This window comes from Pseudopipra pipra, chromosome 1 (genome assembly GCF_036250125.1).
Source record: "Pseudopipra pipra isolate bDixPip1 chromosome 1, bDixPip1.hap1, whole genome shotgun sequence".
Classification (NCBI taxonomy): domain Eukaryota; kingdom Metazoa; phylum Chordata; class Aves; order Passeriformes; family Pipridae; genus Pseudopipra; species Pseudopipra pipra.
This window is the reverse complement of record NC_087549.1, coordinates 4385342-4409004: the sequence shown is the minus strand read 5'-3', so window position 1 is coordinate 4409004 and position 23663 is coordinate 4385342. Positions and strand designations below refer to the sequence as shown.

General features: G+C 39.3%; 1 protein-coding gene across 6 annotated transcripts in view; it reads right to left on the bottom strand.

Annotated features, from left to right (window-relative positions):
- The window catches only part of TRAPPC9 (trafficking protein particle complex subunit 9), a 461153-nt gene that overhangs the window by 416657 nt on the left and 20833 nt on the right, over positions 1 to 23663 (bottom strand). For all 6 annotated transcript variants that reach the window (XM_064644132.1, XM_064644108.1, XM_064644094.1 and 3 more), the window contains 3 exons: positions 18580 to 18796; positions 16263 to 16406; positions 1376 to 1502 (listed from right to left, as the gene is read on the bottom strand). In XM_064644132.1, the coding sequence (XP_064500202.1) occupies positions 1376 to 1502; positions 16263 to 16406; positions 18580 to 18796 (488 nt within the window). The remainder of the gene's footprint in view (positions 1 to 1375; positions 1503 to 16262; positions 16407 to 18579; positions 18797 to 23663) is intronic.

Genomic DNA, 23663 nt, shown 5'->3' with positions numbered 1-23663 from the left:
ATAAAATATTCTGAGTTGGAAAGGACTCACAAGGATCATCCAGTCCAACTCCTGGCCCTGCACAGGACCACCCCAAGAATCCCACATGTGCCTGAGAGCGTTGTCTAAATGCTCCTTGAACTCTGTCAGCCTTGGTGCTGTGACCCCTTCCCTGGGCAGCCTGTTCAGTGCCCAACCACCCTCTGGGTGAAGAAGCTTCTGGGTGAAGTTTTGGTCTTAACAGTTAAGCTTTTGGGATTGTATGTCCACATTCCATGTATTCCAGTCAAGAAGTTGATACTGGCTGCAACTTCGTACTTGGTCCAATCAGGAGACAAAACAGTTTCCAGGACACCACTGGAAACAGTGACTGTCCTGATTCCACATACAATTCCATCTGACCACACACAGCCAAATCTGCACCTCCCACACAACAAAGTGTCAATGTGAACAGACCCGTCGCCTGAAATGCACTACAAGAGTCAGGGAAGGTCTCCTTCTTCTGTCAAAGTGGAAACAAAAACTGAAGTTAGAGGGAACATAGTAAAACCAGTTGTATCATGAAAAATGGTCACAGAATAAAAAAAAAGTCATTCTAGAGATTAAAAGTAATCTAAAAATAAGTACAATTTTCATTCTTTGGTTATATACTGTGTTATCCCTTTGTGATACCGAACTCTTGCTTCGTGAAATGTTTGATGACATCCCACTGCAAACTGAAATTTCTGAGAACTATTTCAGTAACTTCTACGATTTTTTTTTTCTGAATAGCAATTATCTTTCCTTCAGAAGGGAAAGATTTTCTTTTAGTCTTCTATTACCGATGCCCAGTGCCTGCTTTCTCTCTCTGACTCTCTCTAATGCCTCATGCTGGGCTTTAATCTAAACAAGTTCCTATTCATTGGGCTGACTGTGTGATGTGCCTGGGCACGTGGGCACAAATAGGAACTGAGATTTACAACAGTGAAAGTGCCAGCTGGAAAACGCAGCATCTGGAAAGGAAGAGCTACAAAAGGCATCAGTTCCAGCTGAGTTCCAACTCCATGAAGGGAGACAACATCCAGCTCACAGACCCTCAGTATCGAAGTGATCAGGAATTCAACCTAAATCTCAGCTGCAGTTACAAAATACTTTCCTCCAATTGTATCAGAAACTCTTGAATGACAGTTTTAAAAAAAGCAAAACCTCTCTCTTTCTGCAGCTAAAGGCCACAAAGTATTTTCTGCTCAAAGGCTCTATTTTTGCTTAAGATCTTCGCAAAACAATTTGACATTTCGACGTTTTTCCATGTTATTGTGATCAATGTGCATAAATTGAGAAAACTATATCCTTCCAGTATCCTTTAAAACTTGACAGGTGCTGTGGAAAAGCTAAAGATTGTATTTTGGAGTCTTACCTCACAATGGGCAATTTGGTGAAGGGAACAGGAGGTAACTTCAGACCATCTGGAAGAGTGATGACTTCCATTGTTCCAGGGCATTTTGCTGTATAGCTTTCCAAGCTCTGTGTTACATCTTTCTTTTCTAGAAAATAAAATTACAAAACAATTTCAAACCCACATGTATCAAAAATTTAAGAAGTTATAACCTAAAGTTTTATTTGCAGATTTGTTTTGTATTTACACAAAATAACTCTAATGGCATGCCAACTAAGTTTTTCATACAGCAGTTGGAGCTTTGTTCCAGAAGCCTCAACAGATGGATCAAATATAATTAAGTGACCTCTAAGCAAAAGAGTTTTCTAGCTTTCTCAGAATTTTCCAAATGCCAGCCTATACCTACTTTTTTTTAGGTTTTTTATTGTCAAAATAGAAGTCTCTACTATTTATCTCATAAATCTACACATCCAACACATTTGGCCTCACGCATGTTAAGGTTATTAATAATAGCATTGCATGGGAACAAGCCCTGCTCTGAAACATCAGATGAAATACTATCAAAGACAAAGAAGAGAAACAAATTATTTTTGATGTTACCTTGTGTGAAAACTACCTAATTCTCAAAATAATTGTACTCTATTATGCTACTAAATCATAACAACTGCTAGAAAAATTTTCTTTGGTTTTGCTTAAAAATACAAGAACATTCAAATAAACTATGGAAGGTGTCCCTGCCTATGGCAGGACAGTTGGAACTAGATGGTCTTCAAGGTCCCATTCTGTGATTCTATGATTCCCCATTTCTCTGACAAAATGGAAGTCTGCAAACAGAAATAAGCCTGAGAGTGTGTTTAGAGAGAAGAATGAGACAGCTGAAAAGTCTTAGACCTGTATTGTTTTAAAGCACAGTGAACATTCATAGAATCAAGAGTGTTTGGGTGGGAAAGGACCTTGAAGACCATCTAGTTCCAACTATCCTGCCATGGGCAGAGGCACCTTCCACTACACCAGACTGCTCCATATATGTGCTACCAACAAAAATAACTATTCTGTTTCTAGAAAATACTTCAAAGATCAAAATACTCAATGATAAAATAGAAAAGGGAAGAGTGATAGCAAATACTGCTTTCCAAAAAAACTGCTTGGACAGGTGTATTGGGTTATGCAGCAAGATTTTGGTTGCGAGGGATGCTGTAGGTGTGGCCTCTGGGAGAAGAGACAAGGAGTAGCTCCAGGACAGAGCCAGTTCCAGTAAAATCCAAAAAGGAGCTGCTGCTGCCCAAAGCTGGGCCCATCAGTTATGTTGGTGGCACGTCCCTGATAACATATTTAAGAAAGGGTAAAAAATGCTGCATAGCAGCTGTGAAAGGGAGGAGTGAGAAAAATGTGAGAGAAACAAATCTTGTAACCAGGCCAAAAACACAGAAACCTGCCCAAAACACCAACCTGGGTCTTGAAAGCCCCAAACATCCAGCAATGTTTGTGCTGCCCACATCAATCCAGCTTAGTTTGTGAGCTTCTACTGCCAGGAGTAAACACTCTTTCAAAGCAAATAAACATTGACTGTAGTGCCCTTCACTACAGAATTAATGCCACATAACTGACAAACTGCTTTGCTTGTGTCTCTGTTTCACTGAACTGTCTCTTGAGCCATTCCTCACATTTTCATTTCCTACAGGAAATATTCCCAAAAACACATTATTAGACATCCACATGTGCTCAGGCAAGGAATTGTAGTGGTTCAAGACTGAGTATTTTCATTAAAATTTCAGGTTATTTGCCATGTCATGTGAGCAAGGGCACATTGTGCAAACAGAATCCACCAAGACGGAAATCTTCACAGTTACCAAAAATGATGAAGACAACACTACAGCATGTGCTTAATTCTGCTTGAAACTGGATATTCTGTAATTCTGGAGAATTGGCTTTCACTTCCTAGTGTGAAACACTCAGTTATTGTGCTCACAGAAGGCCGGCTGCCACTTGCAAAAAGGATTTGTTTATAGATTTCTGAGGGGCATTTTTTTTCCACGGCAGTAGCTCGGCGAGCTTTCCATGAAGACAAGGCTAAATGAAGCCATTTTTCTCTGCTGACGTGGTATGGAATAGTCTTAAACGAGCTGCTGGCCCTCTATTCCTTTCCCTTAGCACCACATCTCAGCTGAGATGCTGAAGGAATCTACATACTAAGAAGTGTTCTCGATGCAAAGGGAAAGAGCTGCCTGATCCTGCCCAAGTTGCCTCTGAAAGCAAATGCTGGAGCCTCCTCCCTTGACTGAGCACCTCGGCTCCCTGACCTCTGTGGCCTAATAGTTGCCAAAAACCTGTTACAGACTGGTGGTCTCAAACAGGTCTGAATTCTCCCAGCTTTTGCCTGCCTGTCACCATATTCTGAAACCATCAGAAATCTCACAGACCTCCTGGGAGGACCCATTGAACTCCTCGGCCTCCTTCCTGACCCAGAGTTTAGAAGATTTCTGTGACTGAAACACCACTGGTACTTATCTTTCTCTTTACAAAGAAGACAGAGGAAACAGCTGCTTTTGGAGGTCTTTACCCACCTGGGGTCTTCATGCTTCTACAGGTCAGCAGGAAAGCAATCACCACTTGATCCTGTGACCTGTGAATTCACCTCAACAGCTTTAAAAGCCTGTCCTGCAGCTGGGAACGCCACTGGATACTCTTGTGTAGGTATCAGAGACTCATTTATTGAGTGAGAAGTGATGGGTTATGTTTTCATCTGCAATAACTGCATTCATGGGGTTTTTTTCCCCTCCAGTTTCTCTCCAGACTCACTGAAAGATCAGGATCACAGAATGGCTGTAAACCAAACAAAGCTGAACAAAGCCACAGTCAGGAGTGGCACCGGAGCACATACTGCAGTTTGTTCAGCATAACCTCGTACTTCAGTTCCCCCATTTCACATCAAATTGGTTTTGACTGCTTCTGACAACTGACAGTTTTGCAAGTCCACCCATATTCTTAGGATTTCATTGCTTAACTGTTTCCCATCACCACAATGAGCACTGGGTTTGTCTAAAAGCTGATTCAAATCTTCTTCTAATACGGCAACACAAAAATCTGAAAGCTTCAGGTGCACAGTTAGAAACCATTCGTGACTGAAACATCAAAAAGCAAAGACTTTCTGCTCGTTTAGCAGTCATGTGGAACAATATTTCACAATAATGGAGCCATTGAAAAATCAGACCAGGAGAGGAGAGGAGGTCAGTTATAGACTAACATTTTTAGGCACTTCAGTTTGTGTGATTTAACAGTATCACACAAACAGCATTTCATGTCTTGGCAGACAACAGAGCAAATCAGAAGAACACAATTGCTGTAACTCTCTTATTTCAGCTATTTAATATTTGAAGAAATTTAAAGTATCTGTACATGGGCTCAGTCACTACCCATTGAAAACTAAGGCAAGTAGTAAAAACGCAGCATTTGTTCTCTGGCAAACAATTGGTTGATGTTGTTTTGATCAAGTCACTGTGTCCCTTGCAGAACAACCTACACCTGGGTGGAATGGGAATGAAGAAAGGGACAATTTTATGTCTGAGATGCCAATCACATTGGAAGACAATTTCATTTCCTTATGCGACTTGCTAAAATGTTGAAAAAGGAAGTCAGAAAACAAATGGCTAAAAGCCTTCTGACTTCAGTTTCCCCCGGTGATAAGCCCAGAATGAACATTTTAACAAAAAACCCTGTACTCAGAGTGCTTTGTGCTGGCTGAGTTTTTCCTTCTCCCTTGGAAACAGCAAATAATGGTCAAAAAAGGAGAAGTCCAAGGACAGCTCCTGCAGCAGCCAGGCCCAGACCCAACTGCCTCAGGACAGAGATGCAAACATCTTAATAAATTACTAGTAGCACATAAAAAGACAGAAAAGCCGGTCTGACAACAGAAAGAACAAGAGAAACAGTAGTTTCTGCACCCAGAAACATAGCTATGGCCTTCCAGTACCTGAAGGGAGCCTACAAGAGTAGGACTTTTTACAAGAGTGTGGAGTGATAGGACAAGGGGGAATGGCTTCAAACTGAGAGTAGTTTTAGATAGATATTAGGAAGAAATTCTTCCCTGGGAGGGTGGTGAGGCACTGGCACGAGTTGCCCAGAGAAGCTGTAGGTATTCCATCTCTGGAAATGTTCAAGGCCAGGTTGGATGGGGCTGTGAACAACCTGGTCTAGTGGAAGGTGTCCCTGCCCATGGCAGGGGGCTTGGAATGAGATGATCTTTAAGGTCCCTTCCAACCCAAACCATTCTGTGATATTGCCTTCACACACACACAGAAAAATGAAAATTGTTTGGTGAGCCCTGTTACAATTAGAGAAGAAAAAATATTCCATGTCTGCTTCCAGGGGAATCTCCAGCCTCATCGTGCCATCGCGACACAGTGTATTCCTTAAACTAAAGAATTTCAAAAAGACCACAAAATGTGTTAGGACCCTCAAAAAAGCTGAATTAGAAACTGAATATTCATAGACAGCAACCACTACAGACTTTTTACCTTGCAGAGAATCACCAGACTGCAGGATGTGCCAGGCAGTGCCTCAGCTCTAGTTCTGGGCCGTGAGCACCCTGTTTGTACCCTCAGTGCACCCCTTCATTACCACAGGCAGGCCAACGCTGGGAGAGGAGCACCTCAGCAACACTTGCCCCATCAACACACTAATGCAGCATTTCAGCTGTGCAATTCTGTCAGTGCAGCATTTCAGCTGTGCAATTCAGCAGAACAGAGCAGCTCCTCTCCTGGGCAAGCAGCACCACCTGGTTTTCCATCCCATTAACTCCGATAGGTGTTGGGTGATGGCATTTTCTACTGTTTTAGTAAACAGACAGCACCTCTAATATTTTCCTCAAAAATACATGGAGCAAGTAAACAAACTTAAAGATCGGATACTTGAACAAGCTGCTCTGTAAGCAAGGCAAGGAATCCTGGATATTCATCCCAACATTGTCTCCTGCAACAAGTGTGTGTGTTCTCACAGACTCCGAAGCTATTCTTATGGGGAAAACCAGAAAGGCACTGGCAGAATATGAATCCCACCTCTTTAAGAAATCAAGCAAAATAAGTCTCTAAATAAATACAATGGAGACTAACAAAATTCACTGTTTCACATGGAAAAGAGCAGAAACCACAAGAAAATAATTAATTTGTGCTATCCAGAAAGCCAGACCCATTGTCATGAACAGACCATCATGAGCAGGATCAAAGAAAGTGACTCCACCCACACAAAGGATTCAGTTATTTGCTGAATTGCACAACAGCTCATCTTTGAAAAAATAAGTTAATAGTTTACTACTAACTTTGCAGGAAGAAGATATATTTTTAACGCAAATAAAAATAACTGTGTTAGAAGCAGAATGTTTTCTGCTTCCACAAATAGAAGGGTAAGAGACTGACTAAACACACCATGATCTTCTATTACAAGATTTTTAATAATTACATAACAAGTGTACACATGAAGTCCCAGCCAGTTTGCACAAAAATATTTTTAGCTAAAATCTCATGAAAATTTGACACAGCTGAAATCAGAGTTCAGAAACACACCATTAAAATTTCAGTATCTAATTCTCCACCATCTCGGGGAACTTCAGATGTTTGCATATGTTCAATACTAAAAAAAATGTATTTTGTATATATAAAATCAGTATATAAACCACTGAACAACATTAAACATTTTTTCATGTTAAGAAATACCAGCAGATCTACCTTTACAATGCAAATTAGGCATAGATAACTTCTGTATCAATAAAAAAAGTTAAGGACTGCTGCAAAGCTGCTTGTGAGCAAGGCAGGTTTTGTAAAAACTCCCAGATAGAATGGCATAACTGCTAAGTACATCTGATTTTGTATTTTGGGTGGAAGAAGCAGAGACAGAAGATGGCAAGAACAGCATTTTCCCCACAATATTGCTATGCAAAGTCACAGCAATTTGGCCAGAGAGGTTTATCATGATTCAAAGTTTCAATGCCTCCACAAAGAGCTTCTTGCTTGAGAAAAGGGCAGTTCAATTGTTTAAAAACCTAGAAAACTTCCTGAAAACTTAAAACAAAAACATGTCCATTCTCTATCGTAACATACAGTTGAGTTTTCCCATCCTTCTGGAAAAATATCTCTTCGGTATCACTCGTACCTTGCTCATTTTTAGTTAGCACATCCAGTCATACTCAACAGACATCACATGGGGAGGTCACCAAACTACCTGGATGATCCTCTTGTAAACATGGATATTTATTTTCCATATAAAGTGCCACTTTCAATAGCAGCCCTGACTCCAGTGCCTTCCTTTGCATTTAGGCTACAGAGATCAGTATTGACTCTGTTAAGTGTCGTAAAAACTTATTTGAATTTTAGTAATACAGCACCTCCTAAAACAGCTTCTTTTGGTACAAAAACATTAGCTCTTAAAAACACAGCTTCATGTCTTCATACTGCCAATTAAAGTACAACTTCCCCAAAGGAACCTTTTGTTTTCTACAATAAAAACTTTGCCAACGTGTCTTGGATCTTTTCCCTCAATCAACCAAATCAGTCTCCTTTGAGACCAGAGGTATCTACATGAAGACAGGAATTTTGACCTAAAGCTCAGAAAACTCCTTTTGCTCAGGAGTGACTTTAAACACATTAATAGGAAATTTCTGTCATAAAGAAATGCACTATTTTACTGTAATGAGTGATCTGCTGTTTTACCTACAAATCTGGGTATGGTACTGGCTGAAGGCTTTGTCTGCACCTCATCAACACACAAATCTAAGCAAAGGTAAATCACGTGTGAAAGACTTTCAGGTTTGTCTGTAATGCTAAACATTTCATTTACAGTATATTATTTTTTCTTTCCTATTACATATGACTTAAAAAATTGCTGGTTTCCCTATTTGGTGCTATGCACATGAATTTAAATTTTTTAACCCCATTGTTAGTTTACTCCATTTCACTTATTTATTCCACTTCAAAAAAAACCTCACGCTCTAAAAGACATGTATTTCATGAAAATAAATTACACCTTCCTAATAAAGCAGCTTGAGCAAGGTTATTAAAGTCAGCTTGTGTCTAGAAAACACAAATTCCAGAGAGAGATTTTTAAAGGGGGGGGTTAAAAAAAACAGGAAATAGTGTTGCAGATAAACAACTTTAGGGAGCAAGAACACACAACTGTGCTGAAGCTTGATAGCACACAACTGAAGAAAACACAGAACTAGATGAAAAGCAGCAAAAGTCATGGTACCATGATGAATAAGAAGAATGAAATTACTTCTAAGGAGCTTCCTCCTACTTAATGTACACTCTCCAAAGTCTGTTATTCCAATGTGTCAGAAAGCATTTACATTCGAGCTTTTTTAATATATTCATTCTTACACCACACACTGCCACTGCTATACATCAAACACACGAGGTGACAGGTCTGTTCAATTACATTTTTATATATATATATACACACACACACATACACTTTTTTATATATATGTGCACAGATAAGATATGGCACTATGCTGAAGCCATAAAATATTTCAAACTAATGGCTAAGAACCTCCCAAGCTGCTATAAATATTCTGTGGTAATTACATTGAAGATTTCAGTCTCCATCCTGAAATCATTAATTTGAATATTATAAGAACCAACCAGAGTAGCTCCTTTTTGAAAGGTTTATTGGTTGGGCAAAATCAACTTGCAGGTACTTTTTCCACTAAAATCCAATGCAGAGCATTAAAACCAGTTCATTAGTGCCAGTTAAGTAAATCTCTCTTCAACTCAGAAGTTTACATCAAGTTTTAATTTGCATATATTCTCTGCTCAGTCTGATTAAAGCTTCATTCTTCTCAGCCCTCGAAATCACTAACTTTCACCTTTCTAAAAATTAATTTACACAATATGGAGGCATCTAGGAGAAATGCTGCCCTAATTTAAATGCAGTTTAATATGCACTAAGTTAAAGGCACAAAAGAGAAGCTACAGAGCAAAGCAGTTTGTGGGTACATTACACACACTGGGGGGGATCATCTGTGACAGCACCAGCAGACTTTCTAAGAGTAGGTTTCCAATACAGGATCTGTTATTTTCCACTCTCAAAAAACATTATAACAATCAATTCTACTCTAGAAACTCTCCTAAATAACCCTGGCTCAGAAAGGAATTGTGATATTGTCATTTTTGCCAGTTCCCTAAAAGCTTACAACTGTTTTGCCAAGTGGCTGGTTTGGGCTGAGGTAGAGTTCATTTTCCTCACAGTGGCTGGGATGGGGCTGTGCTGTGGAACTGTGCTGAAAACACTGTTGAGAATACAGAGATGGTCTTGTTATTGCTGAGCACATGACTAAGAAACTCCTTCCTCCACACCCTAATCTCATTCACTCATTGCTTCTTTCCACCTCTTCCAATCATTATTCAACCAATGTACCAAAAGGTGTTGTTCAGTTTTGGGTTTTTCTTATAGCTCAGGAACATTGTATTAACTAAGTCACACTTATCTAAATGCATTCCTTGGAAATAAGTCATGCTTCAAAGATGTTCCAACTGCTTCCCATTAGATCACAACTATCACAATTATACACCTATTATTATTTACTGGAGTTTCTTATAACGTACCCAGTACAGAGGCCAAATTTACTTAACTCCAGAGGGGTTCAAGGATAGAATTTGGTTTACCTCACTTCAAGAGAAGCACTGATGACCAGGGTCAGATATCTTAGTCAGTACTGAGACAGACACATACATGTAAAGGGATGATGAATCCTCTCAAGAGAATCACTGGGATAGCCAGGATCATCAGGATAACTAGGACACAAACACCTAGCTAGAAGAATTTCCATCCCTCTCTGAACTCTTAAAAATATGCAGGGATGCATTTGCCATCTGTAATTTTAAAATGAGAATGAAAATAATTTAAGGAATCCATTAACTGCAACTTTGTAGTTGCAGTAGTTTGTAGTTCAGGCATTTAAAATTAAAATTCTTTTAGCTCTTTTAACCTTATCTGTTACCTGAAATTTATTACTACTCATTTTACAGTTCAGATCACTTCCCCATCATAAACCATTCCTAATTACACTTTGAAATAATTCCATGGATTTATTCTCTGTAGAGGGAGGACCAGCCTCAGAATCTTCTCTCCTTAAAAAGAAAATCTTGATCCAAATTTTCTGATACAAAGTGTCTCTTCCTATCCCTCAATTATCTTTCAGTCCTGGAAGGCTCCCTGCTTCTATGTGAAGTTATTCCTTTTCAGGAGTTCAGCAAGTTACACCCCAAAATCTTTTCTGGGCTTATGTCTTTATCGTTAATACTTATAAACTTGTTTCCTCCAACCTAAATATGAAGCACAGGAGAAAAAAAATAGGGGCAGCACTATGGGAACAGGCAGGAGAAATGGCAAACTGGGGGGAAAAATGGTGAGCAACCAGCTCCAACTAAAATGATGAGCTGAATGTCTCAAGAACTTGTGGTACAGCATCTAAACAGAGGTAAATTAGAAAGTCACAGCAGATAAACAAGAGAACAGGAGATGGCCAGGTGAACAGTCACAAGTTGCTCCAGCAGTCCCTCAGAACAAGAGGTGGTTTTAAATCACTCCATGCTCCAGAGTAGCAGCAGTTATTTATAGGCTCACAGGCTATTCTTATCCCCTTTTCCAATGAAATGCCATTAAGTCAAATCCCTGGGAGGAACTATAACTCACCAAGTGCCTGTGCAGCTTCACTTCATTATCCCAGGTCTGCATGGACATTCAAGACCATGTTTTAGGCAAAGGTCCTCAGAAACTGAGTCTGGTCCTTAACTGCTTCTTGGCAGGAGGGTTACAAAGGGTTATACTTAAAGGCATTTCCACAGTCGCTTTTGGTCTAGCTGTCAATTTTCATGAGCACAGTTTAATATTCTTCCTTCTTTCAAGTATTTCCTTATTTCTACACAGCAATTTGAAATTTAAATAACACCAAGTGAATGCATATGCAATCTGTTCTATAAATAAAACCATCTAAAATACTGCAGTTTCCCCTCTCAAACTGTGAGATCGAAAGGCATATTTTAGGAGTTGTAAGACTCCACATCTGACATCACCAAACCAGGTTCACCATCGTTTCTGAAGATAAAGAAGGTTTGGGGTTTTTTCTTGGATCAAGCTCATCACTTCTTTGCAACAGGCACGACCTCATCCTGGCAATTGACACATTGGCCCTGACCTGAGCACAGCAAACTGGGAAGGAGGATGAAAAGGTTCTGGAAGAGCTCTCAGATCACTGGGGTAAACTCCCTCAGCCACAAACAAATCCAAGCTATCAAGGGGGTCTGCCCAGCCAACACTTGACAAGTCCATCCCAACTCATCTAGAGGATGAGGGGAACTGAAACAGCACTCAGTAGAAATTTTGGCAGAAATTCTCTATTAGTTACAATGATCTCAGTACAGGCTGAGAACAAGTATCTCCTGGAAGCTGAGCAATTGTCTTCATGAGAAAACAGCATGGAGCCAAACCTAAAAACCTCTGGGGTTTGCATGGCATGGATCAACATGTCCTAGGATTTTGAAGTGCCAGTAGGAATAGTCAGTACTGCAGTAGGGACAGAATCCTGCCACCATGGAGTGTGGAATCACAGCAATGAAATTTAGAAAACTAAGAATATTTCTTAAAATTCAACTCAAAACCTTTGAAAGGAACACAACCCTTTTTCTTTCATAGAGTTGCGTTTTTATCATCCACTGAGCAAGTGCAGCCATGCCAGGCAGTTGCTGTCTGATATAAACCATAAAAACTCCTGCCCAAGGAATTCTCTCAGCCACTCCAGGGTATTTCCTGTACAAAGTCTTTCACTAAAGATTTCATGTCTTTCAGCAGAATCAGTGACTGTGGCCGGGGTGATGAGTATCCACTCTTGGAAAGACGTGTCTCTGTCACAGGGGTATTTGTAATGAAGCCCAGGATATCATTTTTAGCTTGCTAAGGCTAAAACAAATTTCTTTATGACACCAGTAGAAAGATAAGTAAGCTAAAATTGGGGAGCTTGGGGAGCTACCAAAAACCAGATCAGAAAAACTGGAACAAGTTTATCTGACCTCCCAACCTGACAGGCGTTTTGTGGTCATGGTTGTGGAATGTGGCCTATTTATTTTTGGTCACTGCTGCTGCTGTAAAGGCTAAAGGCAAAGATCATCACAAGGGTTCCAGGTTACATGATATCCACTATTCTGTGTGCTTCTGGTGCTGAAAGGTGAACATGTACACACATGAGAGGCCACACAGTCGTTCTTCACACAGCCAACGTGGTTCCGTTTCTAAAGAGAGTCTTCCTGTTGATCTGGGGAACTCGATTCAGTGGAAAAGACATTCTGAGATACCAAAGACCTTGCTAACGGTGTAATGGTACCTGTGCTGACAACCCAGTTGGGTGGAGAAACACCTAAAGGGTCCCAAGAGAGCTCAGTCAGTCATGTTGGCTGTCTCCAAAACCAACAACCATGATGGAGAGAAGAAAAAAAACATGGAACATTGTCATTTGTCTTGCCACCTTTGCCTGCTGACTGTCCAGGGTAAACAGGTAAAACTGGTGTCACAAGGTCGATGTGCACCTTCATTCTGGCTTCCACAATCCCAAAGCCCAGCCAAACTGCTTAGGGAACCAACCTCCCCCCTAAAGTCTGGTTACAGAGGATGCAGCTGGAACTAAAGTAGGGTCCAATTATACAAGAATCAACCACACACAGGAAGGACGGGAAGGCACACTAGGGTATTCCAGGAAGTACAGTTCTCTCCATCACCTACTGTCAACTCAAGAATAAAGACATCCAAGAACTCTGGTCAAGAAGTAAAAAATTATTTCTTCATGTTTAATAAAGACTCATTATAGAGTCAGTAGTTGAATTAATTAAGTACATGACAGACAAAGCAGCAGAGATCTCGGATGTGAAGGTTGTCACCTCACTAGAAGGCTGGAAAGAACTCAAGCACAAGGATCTCAAGATCTTAGCAGAGCTACACTGAGAACCACTGGAAAGTGCACGTTATTTCACAGATAATAAAACAGCCAAACTTTGAGTATCTTCAATGAACTGAACTAGCCCACAAAAAAAAAAAAAAAAAAGAATGAAGCATTCCTAGTCTCATGCATGCTATGCCTGGTTGCCTCAGCACACCGAGATCTTTGCCACCAGAAGCAGGAATGACAGCTGGAAACCTGCTGAATGTCTGGAAGAATGTGAGCTGGCAGGGTGAGGGACATGCTCCCTGTGAGTGGTTTCTGTGTGGACAGTCCCATTTCCTTAGCAGCTCTTTCCAAACAGTTCTGTGGTTAGAGAGGCCCAAACAGATGAGTCAACTCAGAATCATTTGCACACAACACAAACCATGGTCCCTTTAAGCAGGATGAAAATTATCAGGAAAGACCCACAGTAAAATATTGGAGTTTTCCCCCAGTATCTGACCTTACCCAACTCAAATTCACTGAGCTGCACACAGTCTTGTTTCAAAAAGCATTATGCAAAAGACAGATTTAATAGCAAGCAACTTTGCAATTGCACATTTTAATTCTTATTTAAAGAAAGTGATTCTCAAGGGAAACGTTAACATTAAAACATAATGGCTTGAGATTAGAGGTTTAATGTAGAATTTGATACCTCTTTTTGCTGAGCAGAATATTGCATTTTACATATTTATGTAACTAAATAGCTTTATTTTAAACCAGATTCTTAACTTCCATGTTGTTAAAACAGTGATGACATCTCTCATTTACTTGATGATACTTTTTATTTAGATTTGTCAGGCTGCATGGTTGCAGATTCAAGTAAATTCAAGTAAACACAGACAAAAGTTGTATTTTAAAATAAGTGTCATTCAATTAAAACATTAAATTTTGTTTTAAACACGAACCAGTTTTGACTATTCATTTATGTCCCGTGAATAGAAGCAAGAGCTTCTAACTAACCGATCTAGATTACATTGTAACAACTAAATCTCATCTGCTGAATTTCTACTTGAAGAATAAATCATTTTTTTCTGTTTTCTGAAGTCCCAGTAATCCAAATTCAACTGAACTAGAAAATGAATAGAATTAGATTAACAAACTAGAAAATATTCCTCTCCTGTGTCTAGAAGTAGCCAATCTTGAGAGAAAAATGGTTAGAAGATTGAGTTGCACTGCCACTGGAAATGTTTAGCTGGTAACTTCCTCTCGGTTTAAGACTTTTTACTTCTGTTTATTCTATTTTTAAAGATGATCTGCAAACTACCCAACTTTAAATACAAGCATAGGATTTAGTGTATTATTAATAACAAGCCTTAAAAATATGAAGTTTATTTAAGAAGCAACACATTCAAGTAAAAACCTAATTTTCAGAAGAGTGAGTCTTCCTCCACCTAGTAACTGGTACCTTGGCTGCTTTCTATGCAGCCCAGAAAAACAGTAAAATCGTAGCATTCTTGAACTCCAATGCCACTGGATTATTTCTGTTTCTTATTAAACCTTCAACTGGATAAGAAAACCTGAACATTTCAGTCATGTGATTATCAGAGAATACTGATTACAAAACCTTTTTAACAGTTAAGGGAAACAGTTCAGAGTAATAACATGATCCTATGTATTCAGTTGTCTTGCTTCTGTCCTTTACTACAATCCAAGATTAAACGGGGTTTGTTGGTTTATTTTTTCCTAATATTCGGATATTTTTTAAAAAAACCTATAAATTTAAATTAAGTTTCTATGCTAAATCAAATCCTTGCACAACATCAGGTTGGACTTGATGACCTTGGAGGTCTTTTGCAGCCTTAATGATTCCATGATCACACAATACCAATCTCAGAAGAATTACAAATAAAATGACAAGCCAGAAATATCAGGTCTCATGGAATTGGATGCTTTACTCAGACATACAGTGTCTGAAGGCAAGGAACACACGAGTTGCTTCTCTTGAAGATTTCAAACCTTTTTAGGACTAAGAATTAGCAATGTCATGCAGAGTGGAAGAGCTTAAAACCTTGCTTCTAGCCAAACTCTCCACTCATATCAACTACAAATACTGGAAAATTTAAGAACCTTTTGACAGCAAATAAAATCTACAGACAAAAAGATCATTCATTCTAGTTTCTCAGTTCTTCTCCTTCTTCCACTACCGATTTGAGTCATCAAAAAGAGGGAATTAGGCAGGCAAATACCTAAAGTTTTTTGCTGCAGGAGTCACCAAGGAGAGATATTTGGCCATAACTAAAGGAGAAAAGAGAAGAAAAAAAAAATCCCTACATTTTTTCACTTTCATCCTTTTTATGGTACACAAGGGAACAGCTGGAAAAAACGTATTTCTTACCTGGTTTACTGAGAAGTAAAAATAATTTTTAAAACCTTTCAGCACTCATTAAGCTCATTAGTCTCATTAAGCTGGCTGATAAACAAGTCAGTCTGAAATATTTTTTCCTAAGAAACATAATACAAACACAACAGTTGTCACTCTGGGCTTTGCCAGGTGATTCTGTAAATGCTGCACGGCCCTTTCCCCACAAAAGGGTCTTCACGCGCATCGTTCCCATTTCTGAACATCATCCACAGACACATTCATTCCACTGAAAAATTTATTAAATCCCATTAAAACTTACTGCTGAACTCATAAAAAATTTAAAGAAACTTAGAGAAACTTAAGCCTATTGTCCTGGTTAGAAATTGTTTAACTGAAGTCCATCACATTCAGCTTCTACAGGTTAGAAACACAGAATGATCTGGGCTGGAAGGGACCTTAAAGATTATCTTGTTCCAACTCTGTTTATTGATTCCCATCAACAACCCACCTCAGGCACAAACAGAATTCCCCAAGTTCCATGCTCTCTGTTACTGCTCAAATTAGATATATTTCAAAACAGAGTCACATTACCTGACTGTAGGACAGAAGGAAGTGCAAGTATCTCCTTCTTTTGAAAGTCATACCTTGGTCAGAAAGGAAATCCAGCATGGTCTGGAGGAGGAAGGACAGATGCCTGACACACAGGGCAGGATTGCCCATCCTCCTGGAAGCGTAGACCAGCTCATGGAGCAAACGCATCTGCACTGCAGCCCACCCTCTGTGAGTGCCTGGCAAGGGAACACGTATTTAATACTTTTTAAAGCCACAAGTCATCACAAACACACTGATTTCGGTTTTCTTCATATACTAAGCAGTAATTTTATGACACTTCAAACAATTACCCAACGGAATCAGTAACTACAAAATCCAAATCTCATACTAGAAACAAAAATTAGGATCCTTTGAGTTTGCCTGAATACCTAAACAGGAAATCAGTTTTTGCTTTACAGGCTTGTCTATCAACTAATAAATGTACCATTAAAATTCAGAAAATGTAATCAACGCTTTCCATGAAGGAAAAACCAAATGATACATAAAACCTGAGAAGTTCTATATTTTTTTTAAATTCTCTAGGCAAGAAATTCACTTCATACAGACACCTAATTTTTATTGAAATCATAAAATTACAGAATGGTTTGGTTTGGAAGGGACTTTCAAGATCATCTCGTTCCAACCCCCCTGCCATGGGCAGGAACACCTTCCACTATCCCAGGTTGCTCCAAGCCCTGTCCAACGTGGCCTTGAACACTTCCAAGGATGAGGCATCCACAGCTTCTCTGGGCAACTGTTCCAGGGCCTCACCACCCTCCCAGGGAAGAATTTCTTCCTCATATTTAATCTAAACCTACTCTCTGTCAGTTTGAAGCCATTCCCCCTTGTACTATCACCACATATCCTCGTGGGAAAAAAAAAATCAAGTAATTTTTAATTCTCTTTAAAGATGAAGAAAGAGATATTTCCTCTAAATGTTCTCCTGGCCAATAAAAGTCAGTAAAAAGCAATAAAACTTTAGAACATGATGCACATATCCTGATTTAGAGTCTTTAAAAATTAAGTTTCAGACTATGAATTATTTTCTATTTGCAAATTATCTGTGGTTACAATAAATAGATCATCATAATGTAACTTTTCCTTTAAAACTGTTATATGCAGCACTCCTCATGAAACTTAACCTGCTTTTAGTAGTAAGTAAGAGCAGTAATTTTTAAATAACAAATATTCCAAGATGTGGAATACTTCACAAACTTCTCAACAGCCTTCCTTCTAATATCACCCTTCAGCATTTGGCAAATTGCTCTAGGAATATTAACTGCAACCAAACCTGGAGAGTTTATATTTTGCACACAAGACTCTCATTATTTTCCATGTGTGAAATGTCCTTTCTATCAAGTAGCTCCTAACGTTTACAGTGATCCTTCCATGTGCCTCTAAAAGAGCCATTTTTGGGGTAAAAATCAGACAGAGCACTTCAACGCAACTTAAAGGTGAGGTAAAAATGAAAGATAAACACCAATCTTGTCATTTTTTTTGCCTTTTTTAATCATCATTTCTTACAGAACTTCTACAGCCTCTTCTCCCAACACACTCCCATCCCAGGCCTCAGCACATTTTTCCCAGAACATTCCCTCTTCCTAGACTCTTTGTCTTTCCATCTAGTCTACTTGGCATCTTCTACCTTCTCTCATATATCATTTCAGAATGCAAGGTTTTGGGTTACATGGAAAGGTTTACTCAGAAGGAGTTCCCAAGCACCATATTAGCTGTCTCTGATCTAATCTGTGGGAAAATGCCACATATTTGACCCTACACACACAGGTGAAATTGTATGTATGTATGTGTGTCTATATACAAAAATATGTAAAAGAATCTTTTTTCTTTCATTATAAGATCAAACAGCAACAAATATCAAAGGAAATACAATTTCTGATACAAAAGTTGGAGGCACTTAAATTGAAAAAATATTCCAAATTAAAATATGACCCTTTTTTTTTTTGTACTGAGAAGTGCACAATCAAAACAAAGACATTTCTGAAAAACATTAGAAATCAAGTTTTCATAAATAAAACATAATTGCTTGCTGAAAACAGAGGAACACAGCAACACATTCAGCAGTGCCCCACGAAATCTGAAATTATTACAGAATCACAGAATGTGCCGAGTTGGAAGGGATCCATCAGGACCATTGAGTCCAACTCTTAGCCCTGCACAAGAGTATTGAAACAACACTAAGAAAAAGTGAAAGTACAGTGTTAAACAACTGCTGCAGTTAGCTTCAGACTAGCAAATAATTTTGGTTTGAAACATCAAAATATGAAATATGGAATCTCTCCAGGAAATCAGTTACAGGAAGCCAGTTGGGTGTCCCACTACGGTGACCCACACTTTCCCAGAAGCACCTACCTTTGCTGAAATCCTGAGGATCCAGTGACAAGCTGTAGCCAGGGAGAGTCTCCAGCAGGAGTTTGTAGCAGGCCCTCCAGCCGGGCTCGGGGATGCTGGGGGCTGCACACTGCATGGCCGCGATGCGCTTGAAAAAAGCCGATTTCCGGTGAAAACCGATGCGCTCGTACAGCTCCGAGAGGATGCTGTAACGCTGGATCTTCTCCTCCTCTGAGAGCTGACATGGCGAGGGAAGAGAGAAAAAGGCTGGGTTTTAATCTGAATTTTAAAGTGTGCATCTGAGTTTAAGAAAAATAGCAGGAGGAAAGAAAAAAAATGTAGGAGACATCTCCAGCACTGCAGAAGGCCGGGGATTTTGCACATAGCCAGGCATGTGCTTCTACTGGCAGGAAAACTTAAGCCTGGTTGAACAACTAACAAAAACTGCAAAGATGGAGTTCTGCAGCAACTTATTTGTCAGTGGTACTAACAAGTAAACAGTCAAAACAGCCAGTAACAGCTAAACAGCTCCACATTGTATGGAAGATATTCAACAAGATATTCATGCACATAAAAAGAACGCCAAAATATACCACTTCCAAAATTTATTGGTTTACTAAGTTAGATTTTCATCTCTTTAAGATTAAATCTAATCTTGAAATCTCAGGCTATGAAAGCATGAAATTACTGTCTCGATTTTTACATCTCTAATCTTGTAAACCACAAAACTTTCATTCCATTACACTGTACTGTGATTTTCACACTGTGAGACTGAATCATAGAATGGTTTGGGTTGGAAAGGACCTTGAAGACCATTTCATTCCAAACCCCTGCCCTGGGAAGGGACACCTTCCACGAGACCAGGTTTTTCAGAGCTCCATCCAAGCTGGCTTTGAACACTTCCAGGGATGGGGCAGCCATAGCTTTTCTGGGCAACCTGTGCCAGTGTCTCATCATTGCCTTGCCCAAAGCAAGTTTCAAAGGATATTAATGAGTCCAATGTGAGCTTTCTCAACAATGTAAAAAACAATGTTAAAGTAGCAAAACATCATAGGAAGATACAGACCCAGATTTCTCTGCTGAGTCAAGCAGTGGAAGAGGCTGCCCAGGGAAGCAGGGGAATCACCATCCCTGAAGGGATTGAGATGACGTGTAGATGTGGCATTCAGGGACATGGTATAGTGCTGGACTCAGCAGTGCTGGGTTAATGGTTGGACCTGATGATCTTAGAGGTCTATTCCAACCTAAAGGATTCTATGACACATCTGCAGACTGGCAAACAGTGAGGTGGAATTTAGTTAAAGCTCCATTAGGCTTAAGGTTGAAACAAACTCAATAAGGAACAACCACCATGGGCTTCTTTAGCTCATCAATATATTGGCACAACCCCAGGCAACCATTCTTTTCCCCTTTGGTCTGACTGAGAACCTTGCTTTGGAATCAGACAGACAAGAACAAATTGCCACAGAAACTCTGGGTGATACCAAGTACTTCCAACTCTCCATCCCAGTAATCAGCAATGCAGGCCAATGCTGACACCTAGTGCACGGCACCAGGCAGGCACAACCAAAAGCAATAAAATGTATTTTAAATTACTCTAAAGCTGCTAACATGTTTTGCAAAGGCGTTTCAAATGACAAACTTCATCCAAAAATAGCACTAAGGGACAGAAATGGCATTTCTGCAGCTCATTCTTCAAAACTGAAAGTATCAATCAGTGCATGTAACTTAGGAAACTTAAAGCCTTGGAGAGTCAAAGAAAGATGCAAATCGCACTAGTGAGCTTTCATAGGAATAATCAGGTCTTAACTGAAGCTTCAAAACATCTTTTAGTCACTTAAATCCTGATATAACTACAAAAATAGTCTGTTTTTAAAAGCCTCTTCTAATTTTGGACAGAGCGATATGAGAGACCTCAAAGAAGAGTTTTCAGAGGGCACCATGAAATCTTCATCCTTCAGGACATGAAGAGACAGAAATACACCATCAAATCACTATGGAAAGTTCCAGACCATTTTTGAAGCCAAAGTTGTTATTTTCTTCAGAACTGACACAAGACAACATCTGATGCAGAAATATTGTCCATCCCTAAAAAAGAGCAAGCCCTGTAACCAGAGCTGTAAAAAGGCAATTGCACCAAGGTGAGAACTTTCAGGAATCAATGCAGCTGGAAAGAACACAAGGCACAAAAAGAAAATACAGAACAATTTTTAACAAGTTTATCAGAGTTCCCAAAAGCAACCACTGGGAAAGAACAAGGGCTGTCAGATTAAAGTTACCTACTCCAGCAGAAACAAGCTGTTCCACCTTTTTTTTCCTCTCTCTTTTTTCCATTTATGCCATTTTTAAAAAGTTAGAACAATAAAAAAATATGGCAGCAGAGTTGGAAAGGGCACAACACATCATCATGAACTAAAGCAAAAAGAGCTTAAAAGAAACCCCTATCAAAAGCTATTCCTCAAATACAAATACTGTCAATGTTCACACACCTATAGAAACTAAATTCTTTAAGATGAGAAAAGACAGGGTCATGCTATTTAGGTAGACAGGAGCACTCACTAATCATTGGAACAACTATCAGAGAAGTCACAAATTCTCAGAAAGTTTTATTTTCATCATATCTGAGTAAGTTTTTAACACTGTTACCTGACTTGTTTGCTTAATGGTTGTCCCCAAAGTTACTCAAGTATTTTCTGCCATTTCAGGAAACTGTTCACCACCACAAAGACAGCAAAATTGCATTTTCCCTGAGCACAAACAGTTATTTGTCACTATGCAGGAATTAAAAACAAGAAAAGAAAAAAAAAAGGAGAAAACCCCACAAAAATACTCCAAGTAATTAATCCTGGGAAGGGTACAGCAGGCATTCTGCAGGGCAGGAGTGGAGCATTCACAAACATCTTTCCTGACCTTACCAATTTATAAAAGCTTAATGCCTATAAAGTGGCTGCAGAACAGCCACCACCTGAAGCACAGCATCTTTTCCACCTGGTTGATTTTTCTTTAACTGTTACACCTCACCAAATTACAGCTGCACCTGGAAAGGCTGGAGTTCTCTATCCAAGCAAGGGAGCCAGTTTTTTCACAGCCTTGTTTCAAGCCAGGCTTTCAAGAATGCAGCTTTTTATTTGTTTTTTAATTATTCCTTACTACATTAAAATTTTATAACCACACTTTCTTTGTAATTAGATTTTACAATTTATTCCTCATAACTGGATGCAAAGTTAAGTCTGATCACCCTGCAGCTCATCAGAAAACACCAATTACATAATATTACTAGACTGAGCAGGAGACTGAATTTATGGACAGAAACTAAGTCTTCCTGTTTATGAGTCTTTCAATTTAACCTGTGAGGTTTTTGCTGCTGTTGAATATTGGTTCTGCTGATGTTCTACCTACCTGCAAGTGAAAAACACTGTCCTACAGCTTGTTTCCCTCAGGTATCACACGATGACTCCTCCTCTGAGTTAGACCAAATTATAAATATAACTACTATTTGCTTCCATGCTATATACTGTAAATCTTGAAGAGCTGTAAATATGATTTCCAGTCATACCTGTCTTTATGGAAGATACGTTCCCCAGCCCAGGAAAGATTGTTACTCATACCTCACATAATAAAGCCAAGTTGCTCCCCAGCCACACAGAGGTCCCAGCCTGTACTGGTTTAGGTTGTACTGGTAGAAGGTTTACTGGCAAGATTTGATCAGGGCACGTGTTTCTTGCTGCCAAGCTTTGTCTTTGTGTATTCCTGCCAATACTTATCAGCTACTGAAGTGACTTATATACTTTGCCATTCACTAGGTGTTATTTTTTTCCTCTAATATAAAGTGGACATTGCAACATGAGTGTGTCAGGGAGGAGAACAGAGGATTCTCACCATGGCAGTAATTCCTTCCAGAAGAAAAACAACATAACAACAATCCTGGAGTTTGCAGGCCATGAGAATAACAGCACCAGAACAAGAAGAGAAAAATACTGCCCTAGCAGCTTACAGAAAAGGTGTAGAGCTGCCAGCAAAAGACAGATTACAGAATTAGAGAGAAGGCCCTTGGCACTACAAGGATTACAGCAGTTAAGGTACTCTGTAAGAAAATTGATGATTTGTACGATAGCTTATCAATTAATTAATTTCTCATTTATGTTGAGTAAGAAAATTGACTCCAGAGAAAGGATTCTCTGCAAATGAAAGAAAGGTTTCTACCTCCCTCATAAATTTGCTGTCCCTTTCTGGGTTTAATAAGCTCAATAGTGTGGACTTAAACTGCTCACCTTACCAAGATGTAATGAGCAAAAACCAAAAACCAGTTAGAAATCCAACTGCTCTTTATTAGCTCTCAACCACTGCAGTCTCTCTGTAACCAGTGACACCACCTTGAGACACTGACCAAGTGTTAGTCCTGTTGTGTTGTACTACTGAGCATTTTTCCCACAATTCTGGATACTGATTTTCTCCCTGAATTTCTTTCTGATTTGGCTTAATTAAGACTTTGCACTACACAACAAAAATTCAATTGATTAACAGCACTAATCAGACCCTTCAGCTCACTCTGCAACAGGCCGCTCCTGATTTGCTCACAGTTTCATTGAATGGGATGCAATCAAGAAAATTAAAAAGATCCCTTGCAGATCAGTCCCAAGAAGCTGTTTTTCCCTGGTACAACATCACAAGACAACAACAACGGGGTTTTTTTTCCCTTCACAACGGAGAACAACCAATAGAGTCTTTAATCTCAAACTAAGTCCTCATGTTTTCAGATGAACTCTGAATACCTTTTAAGCCAGACTCACAGACATAAAAATGTTGCCGGACACAGAGATTTCTGTGAACATTTTTTCCTGCACTCTGTAGGCCTTGCTTGCCATGGAAGTGGCAAGCGTGTATTGTTTATACTTATAGACTGTGTGAAAATATGTGATGCTTATACTTGTTAGCTGTGTGTCTAATTATAAGGTTTGAGAACATAATATGTTTATAGAAAGAAAACCTTGAGAAACTGAAGATAATGAAACACCTGCAAATTTAGTAAAACCCTAAAAGCAGATTAATTAGAAAGAGGTTTCTATGCCAAGGATGATTTCAGATCGCGTGGACAGAACATCAGG